This window comes from Sinocyclocheilus rhinocerous, unplaced genomic scaffold (genome assembly GCF_001515625.1).
Source record: "Sinocyclocheilus rhinocerous isolate Xijiao unplaced genomic scaffold, SAMN03320098_v1.1 scaffold281, whole genome shotgun sequence".
Lineage (NCBI taxonomy): Eukaryota > Metazoa > Chordata > Actinopteri > Cypriniformes > Cyprinidae > Sinocyclocheilus > Sinocyclocheilus rhinocerous.
In genome coordinates this window covers 228,819-237,538 of record NW_015623191.1, presented here as the reverse complement: position 1 = coordinate 237,538, position 8,720 = coordinate 228,819, and the positions used below count along the sequence as shown (strand labels likewise).

Genomic DNA, 8,720 nt, shown 5'->3' with positions numbered 1-8,720 from the left:
GAACAAAACAGCGTTGGATGAAGTGGATTAAAGCCCTGCACGGGTCTCAAATATAGGCGCCAGCGGGATCACTTGCATTTTTTTCTAACAGTGGAAACAACTTAATACGCAGTTATTTTTGCTCATAAAGGTAAGAGTAATACATCATTCTAAACTGTAAAGGGGCTAGTTTTATTTGTGTGCACTCATAATATCAATAAAACATTGTGCTTTTATAAAATAGAGAAAACAAACGCTTTCTGCCGTCTCGGGACGCTTCACAACGATGAACCGAAACTCAGACATGATCAAAATATATAGAAAGCTTTAAATTACTACTTTAAAACGAAATAATTCAAATCAAAAATAGAAACTCTTTCATTAAAGATGCATTTCTCTCACGGCACGCACGTCCAATGAGGAGACGGCGAGTCGTTTTTTTCATCACCGTAATTGATTGATGGTCTAAAATATAATATAAATATAATATAATATAAAAAATAAGGAAAAGCCTAAAACAGGCCCGACTATAATTTGCGTTTTATTTTATAATTCCGTACAGTTAAAACATAAAACACTAATTATAATGGCATATGTGTAAAACTTTGTCCTTTAATTGTATAGCTGCTTATATTTTCAGATTTTTATGTTGCTCTGTTCTGAATATCTTACAATTTAAATTGCTGCAACGCAATTTTGTCTGATATGTGAATTATTTATTAGCCTTTTTTTTTAATCCATACAGCAAATGCTTTAAAAAAAATACTTTATTGCATTCCAGACGCATTTAAAGTGCTTTTCACTATAAATGCCCCTTAGCTGTTATAAATTCACTGTAAACCACGGCTTCTTATTGCTTTAATATCTGCTCCAGATCTTACTCTGTGAGTGTAGTTCAGGTAACAGAGTCATTAGGGTGATAAAGCACCCAGACGTCACTTCAACACAAGCCACAGCTGCTGGGATTTAATGCATGAAGCCCTGGGCTTGTTTTACACCAACTTTGATTTGAGAAGAAATTATGAAACCTTCTTCTACCACGCTACAATCCATCACGCTCCCTAAGGTCGCAAAACTCTGGACTTTTGGTAGTACCTAGGATAGCAAAGTCCACTAAAGGAGGTAGAGCTTTTTCACATTTGGCTCCCAAACTCTGGAATAGCCTTCCTGATAACGTTCGGGGTTCAGACACACTCTCTCTGTTTAAATCTAGATTAAAGACACATCTCTTTGGCCAAGCATTCAAATAATGCATATCATAATCTTGTACTGCAGTTATATCTGATCAAATGCACATTATTATTCTTTAGCTTGGGTTAAACAAATAAATTTTGCTTGGTTGGAACAGCAGCTACACTAATTATGTCTCTATTTGTTTCTCTATTTTTGCCACGGGATTGACATCGTCTGGATCCAGAACACCTGAGAAGAGATGATGCAAACCCCTCAGAGGACCTCAGATGATGCCAACCCTGAAACAACATACAGAACTACCACATTTTGCTATAAGTTTGATTGCATCATATAATAATTGCTGTTAATAATGTTCATCGTCTGTTTTATTACGTCTTAAATTGATTTTTCCGTACATTTCTGCCATATGTACATTAACTGACAGTCACCACTGATAAGCTACCACTAAATATTGTAGAAACTTAATTTGAACATTATAAATGTCTTTACTGGCACTTTTGATCAATTTAATGCGTCCTTGATTAATAAAAGTACTAATTAATTTTCAAATCAGCATATTAGAATGATTTCTGAAGATCATGTGACACTGAAGACGCTGAAAATACAGCTGCGCATCACAGAAATAAATTACAGTTTAACACATATTCACATAGAAAACAGCTGTTTTAGATTCTAATAATATTTCACAATTTTTACTGTATTTTTGATCAAATAAATGCAGCCTCGGTGACCAGACGAGAACATACTGTATGTAATCCTATGAGATTGTCCGGCGGCGCACGCGTAGGCGGACGCGATGACGTCACCGCGCGCAGACTGTGATGGCGGACGTAACCGAGATAGACACGATGAAGCACTTCCACGGCGGTTTCGAGAAAATCGACAGAGAGATGAGCCGTTATCCGCACTGCATCGTCTGGACTCCCATCCCGGTTCTGACGTGAGTAGCGACCGGAGCCGCTCTGACGTGTCACGCGGTTCTGTCATAAAACATCTCGGAAGTACGCGAGTATAAAGGCTGAACTGAGCTCACACGAGTATTGGATTATGAAAACAAAGTGGAAAACTTCAGCTGTGTGATCACTGTTGACATTCTCTGGTGGTGGTTGTTGTTGTTGTTGTTTGTAGGTGGTTCCTGCCCTTCATTGGTCACATGGGCATCTGCACTTCCGCCGGTGTGATCAGAGACTTTGCAGGGCCTTATTTCGTATCAGTGAGTTTATACCTGATGATTGAAAATAGTGTTTTCTTCACTGATGCACTGACTACTTTCATTTCTGTTTCCCACAGGAGGACAACATGGCGTTTGGAAAGCCAACAAAGTGAGTTTAAAACTAGTAAATGTGGTTATTCGTCATCATCTGCATGTTTCTGAAGTAGCGTGTGACTCATTCAACACTTGTTGTTTCAGGTTCTGGAAGCTGGATAGGAATAAAGTGTACGGCGGCGGAGCAAACGCCTGGGATTTGGCCGTGCACGAGGCGTCCGAGGAGTACAAAACCAGGATGGTAGGGCTGCTCGATTATGGCAAAAATCATAATCACGATTATTGAGTGGGCCACGTGACCAAAACTGTATACGAGTGACGAGAGATAGCGATATATATCAACTATATATTTTCTGTAAATAAGGCTGCTATGACATCTACATTTTAGAGAGAAAAAAGATACAAATGTAACAAACTGCTTTTTATGGAAGTCTAAAGTGTTCAGCGAACAGCTGCTACAGAAATTGAATAATTGAATGTAAAATAAAACAGCATAGTCTTCACTGTAAGAATTAAACTTTCTTTGTTTCTTATTAAAGCTACAAAAGTTCTTCAGTCGAGAGCAGAGAGTGATTTCTCTCAGTCTTTTGTTGTTTGATTAATATTAAGCACACAGCAGGAATATTAGGCTGCTGTCACTTTAAGAGCCGCACGGATCCAATTTACTGTTACACACGTATTCTCAACTGTTACGTTCACTTGTTACATAACCGACGAGGTATTGTATTTGAACGTTTAGACGCACCTTAAGCTAAAAGTTGACTTCTGTTCCGTCTCTGAGTGCACGCACAGAAATCCTCCTGAGGAGCAGCGATAGTTCTCTTTCACGCTTTTAAAAACATGAATAAATCTAATCAACTTTAATAAATCAAGCACGTGCCATTTTGCGAATGTCACGTTATGATTTTACAGATTCGCATGTGAAATCGGGCTTTTATGGAGGAGTGAAAGCGCACCGCTGGAAAGAGGGCAGAATGGGGCGCAATAATCGTTTTATCTCGATTACTGTATTTTCATAATCGTTGGAGGCCGAAATCGAAACTATTTTGATTAATTGCACAGCTCTACAGAATGCTCAGATCGTGCTTGTAGGGTGTTTTTCCTCAGACGGGATTACTAAAGTGCCTAAAATGTCTGGGTTTTGGTTGTTTTCCTGTTGATTTCATACTTGCTAGCGATGCACCGATATATAACCGATTATCGGCCGATAAAAGCAATTTATTTATTTATGATTGTTAGAAATCAGCCAATGATCAGGGCCGATTTATATCCTGTCAATCAAAAGTAAAATAACTGCAACTCCTACTGTGTGTGAAGAAAATCTCTCGGTTGAATTTAGGGCTGTCGAAATTAACGTGACGATATTAAGGGTTCGCACGTTAAAATATCGCAATTTTCACACGTTGTGACCTCACATTGTGTCAATGCTACGGATGCGGAAAACGCAGAAGCTCTTTAAAGCAGGATGGATTCTGATTGGCTGTCGATGATTTTATCGCTCATCAGCTGGGAAAAAAATTGTGAAAGTGATTCCAACGTTGTCGTTCCTCTGTGTAGTAACACTAAGTAACAATTTTTAAAACTAGACCTTTATCGTTATTGCTGTAGTTATAGTCCTTGGTGTGAACAGGCCTTTAGTCTGTACAAAAAAAGCTGTTTTATGTTGTAGCATATTTGTACCTGACACTGTTCTGTTGCGTTGTTTGCAGCACAATCTGTGTTGTGATAACTGTCACTCTCATGTGGCCATGGCTCTGAACCTCATGCGCTATAATAACAGCTCCTCCTGGAACATGGTCGAGCTCTGCGTACTGTCCTTCATCCACAGCAAACACGTCAGGTGAGGTCAGGACTTTCAAGTCAGTATGAAATGTAAATCTGTTTTTTGAATGCAAGTTATCGATTCATCCATGCATTTTTTTTTATACATGTTTTGACCTTGAAAACATGAATAAATCTAATCAACTTTAATAAATCAAGCACGTGCCATTTTGCGAATGTCACGTTATGATTTTACAGATTCGCATGTGAAATCGGGCTTTTATGGAGGAGTGAAAGCGCACCGCTGGAAAGAGGGCAGAATGGGGCGCAATAATCGTTTTATCTCGATTACTGTATTTTCATAATCGTTGGAGGCCGAAATCGAAACTATTTTGATTAATTGCACAGCTCTACAGAATGCTCAGATCGTGCTTGTAGGGTGTTTTTCCTCAGACGGGATTACTAAAGTGCCTAAAATGTCTGGGTTTTGGTTGTTTTCCTGTTGATTTCATACTTGCTAGCGATGCACCGATATATAACCGATTATCGGCCGATAAAAGCAATTTATTTATTTATGATTTTCCTCAGACGGGATTACTAAAGTGCCTAAAATGTCTGGGTTTTGGTTGTTTTCCTGTTGATTTCATACTTGCTAGCGATGCACCGATATATAACCGATTATCGGCCGATAAAAGCAATTTATTTTACTGTTGGCCGATTGTTAGAAATCAGCCAATGATCAGGGCCGATTTATATCCTGTCAATCAAAAGTAAAATAACTGCAACTCCTACTGTGTGTGAAGAAAATCTCTCGGTTGAATTTAGGGCTGTCGAAATTAACGTGACGATATTAAGGGTTCGCACGTTAAAATATCGCAATTTTCACACGTTGTGACCTCACATTGTGTCAATGCTACGGATGCGGAAAACGCAGAAGCTCTTTAAAGCAGGATGGATTCTGATTGGCTGTCGATGATTTTATCGCTCATCAGCTGGGAAAAAAATTGTGAAAGTGATTCCAACGTTGTCGTTCCTCTGTGTAGTAACACTAAGTAACAATTTTTAAAACTAGACCTTTATCGTTATTGCTGTAGTTATAGTCCTTGGTGTGAACAGGCCTTTAGTCTGTACAAAAAAAGCTGTTTTATGTTGTAGCATATTTGTACCTGACACTGTTCTGTTGCGTTGTTTGCAGCACAATCTGTGTTGTGATAACTGTCACTCTCATGTGGCCATGGCTCTGAACCTCATGCGCTATAATAACAGCTCCTCCTGGAACATGGTCGAGCTCTGCGTACTGTCCTTCATCCACAGCAAACACGTCAGGTGAGGTCAGGACTTTCAAGTCAGTATGAAATGTAAATCTGTTTTTTGAATGCATGTTATCGATTCATCCATGCATTTTTTTTTATACATGTTTTGACCTTGTAATGTTTAATCAAAACATCGTAACTGGATCTTCTCTCTAGTGTCGTATACAGGATTTCTCCAATCATTTAGTGCTCTTAAACTCACCTGCATTCACACCTCTTCACGAACCAGCTTGACAAATTCAAAGGAATCAAATTGAATCAAAAGATTCGTTCATGAGCTGGATATCACTATGATCGACTTTTGCACTTTTGAGTATCAGAGTAAAAGTATCAAATTTTTCTTATATCACGATACGAGTAATTTGATTTCATGGTAACGATATATATCACGATATAGCTATTTTTGCTTTAAATAAGGTCTTTTATGATATCAAAATTTTTGATAACTTAGAAATTTCATCGTTTTTGTCACTAGTGTCAATATCACAAAAAAAATAAAAATTAAAAACTCAAGCTCACTGAAGACAAGTAAACAGTCGGCGATTAAATAAGAATAATTACAAGCAATTGGACTAAATAAAAAAAAAAATACAGTAGAACAAAATAAGAAATGGTACATGCATTGTATAAAGTAATCAAATGTATAAAAACTTAATATATACATGGGTCAAAGACGAAAAAGGGTTTAAGCATAAAAACAATAAGTGTAATACTGCTTTAAATTGTTGTTGTTTTTCCCCAAAAATTTTTTAAAAAATTCTGTTTAATTTAATTGCAATTTTGTTTTTGTTTTTCGGAGCAAAAAATAAATATCATACATTTCCCCCTGATTTACAGAAGAGAGCCATTAAAATCATTCAGTGTAACAATCCTGTCAGGCATATTTACAACAAACAAAAATCAATTTATGACATATTAAAAGACTAATTACGTTCACCTCAAATACTAATTAGTTGTAATGTTAAAATTTCTCTATATAAAATGAGACTGAAAAAATAACAGTAAACCAAGATGAAAAAATATTTAAAAATAAATCCTTTGGAATAAAATCCACTGATAAATTGTTCACAATAGAAACATGAACTAAGAAAGTCCATTTAGATTTCCTGCTGACTTTCAAATAAAATCAAGCTATTCTTTTGAACAGGTAGTTATCTATTCTATACCAGAAACTAACTAACTGCTAACCACAAGATGATATCATTTACACAAGAAGTGTTTATCTAGCACAAAACAATGAGAATATGACCCTAGAATTAAACTGAAACAGGACAATTTACACAAAATATTAATAAATCTAAATAACAAGCAAATACTACACAACTGAACTGAAGTCAAATTTATAAACTTCAGTATTTAATAAATGCATATCATTAATAATTATTTATTAATACATGGGTCAAAGACGAAAAAGGGTTTAAGCATAAAAACAATAAGTGTAATACTGCTTTAAATTGTTGTTGTTTTTCCCCAAAAAATTTAAAAAAAATTCTGTTTAATTTAATTGCAATTTTGTTTTTGTTTTTCGGAGCAAAAAATAAATATCATACATTTCCCCCTGATTTACAGAAGAGAGCCAGTAAAATCATTCAGTGTAACAATCCTGTCAGGCATATTTACAACAAACAAAAATCAATTTATGACATATTAAAAGACTAATTACGTTCACCTCAAATACTAATTAGTTGTAATTTTACATTTTTTAAATGTGCCACTATCCTAGGTTTTGCCCGTTTGCCTGTTTTTACTAATTTAAAACACAATAAAATTTTATATGCTCTTATTCTTTTATATATTTTAATATGTACACGTCAGAATAAGCATGTTGTTTGAATTTTTACATAAATATTATGTTACACTGAATGACAATGTAACATTATTTCAATCAAATTTTGACATTTTATCTTTTTTGAAACCTTAAAAGTAGACACTTTACTTACATTTAATATGCTTTCTTTGGACATAAAATCACTTTTGTAAATTTATTTTGATGCGGATACCTCTTAACGTCTTTAACCCATATATAATTAAATATATATTTCTTCTTATTAAAGTTACAAAAGTGGTTTAGTCAAGAGCAGTGAGAAATTCTCTCTTTTGTTGTTTGATTAATATGAATGACAGACAGCAGGAATATTAGGCTGCTGTCACTTTAAGAGCTGCCCGGATCCAATATACTGTATGTTTAATATGCGATAAAGTAAAAGTAGAAGTCAGCAAACATATTTATACTCTAGTAAAGCACAAACATCCCAAAACTGCACTTAAGTACTGTACCGTATTTGTGCTTCGTTACTATGCATCACTGCTTTTATAGGTCTATTATTTCTCATTTACAAAAATAAGTTGCGCTTCTGTAAAGTGTGGTCTTTAAGCTTTACTGTGGTATATGACTGTATAGGTGACATTTCAAACAGCGTGGTACTGATGGAGAGGAGAGTGCACTACATAATGAGCAACTATCGCAGTATGCACTCACAACTGATTTTGAGCGTTTGATGTTTGCATGCTTATAAGTTAACATTGCAATGCTCGAATATGCATAAAAACACATTGCACATGCAAGTGCTTATAAATAAATGCAATGAATTATTAAGTATTTCTGCAGGTTTTATGAAGGCTTTTTTAATTTAAGCAATAAAATTAAGGGAACACAATATGCCAATATGGTCTTGTATTGGCAACGTTTCAAAGTTTGAAAATGCAATGTTCAACAGATCTCCATTACTTTTTAATTCAATGTCGAATAGCTTTGCTCCCAGCCGTCAGAATATGAAATAACTTTTACTGTGCCTCTGATCACAATACAAAAAAGTAATTTTCCGTAGTGTTTTTGTCTTGTTGTCCAATGCAAATGTCTAAAGATTCATAAATCAAGATGCATTTGGGTTAAAGACGTTAAGATGTCCGCATCAAAAGAAATTTACAAAAGTGATTTTATGTCCATAGAAAGCATATTAAATGTAAGTATTAAAAGTGTCTACTTTTAAGGTTTCAAAAAAGATAAAATGTCAAAATTTGATTGAAATAATGTTACATTGTCATTCAGTGTAACACAATATTTATGTAAAAATTCAAACAACATGCTTATTCTGACCTGTACATATTAAAATATATAAAAGAATAAGAGCATATTAAATTTTATTGTGTTTTAAATTAGTAAAAAAAAATCTTACTGACAAATGGGCAAAACCTAGGATAGTGGC

General features: G+C 35.1%; 1 protein-coding gene and 1 long non-coding RNA gene across 3 annotated transcripts in view; one reads left to right on the top strand and one right to left on the bottom strand.

Annotated features, from left to right (window-relative positions):
* The window catches only part of LOC107738577 (uncharacterized), a 15,781-nt gene that overhangs the window by 5,337 nt on the left and 1,724 nt on the right, over positions 1–8,720 (bottom strand). The gene's annotated exons all lie outside the window — the stretch shown is intronic.
* The window catches only part of LOC107738416 (transmembrane protein 222-like), an 8,999-nt gene continuing 2,244 nt past the window's right edge, over positions 1,966–8,720 (top strand). The window contains exons 1-5 of one of the 2 annotated variants that reach the window (XM_016550211.1): positions 1,966–2,113; positions 2,302–2,386; positions 2,464–2,495; positions 2,585–2,681; positions 4,150–4,280. In XM_016550211.1, the coding sequence (XP_016405697.1) occupies positions 1,995–2,113; positions 2,302–2,386; positions 2,464–2,495; positions 2,585–2,681; positions 4,150–4,280 (464 nt within the window). In that variant the 5' untranslated portion in view covers positions 1,966–1,994. The remainder of the gene's footprint in view (positions 2,114–2,301; positions 2,387–2,463; positions 2,496–2,584; positions 2,682–4,149; positions 4,281–8,720) is intronic. The other variant, XM_016550275.1, reaches the window with a different exon arrangement.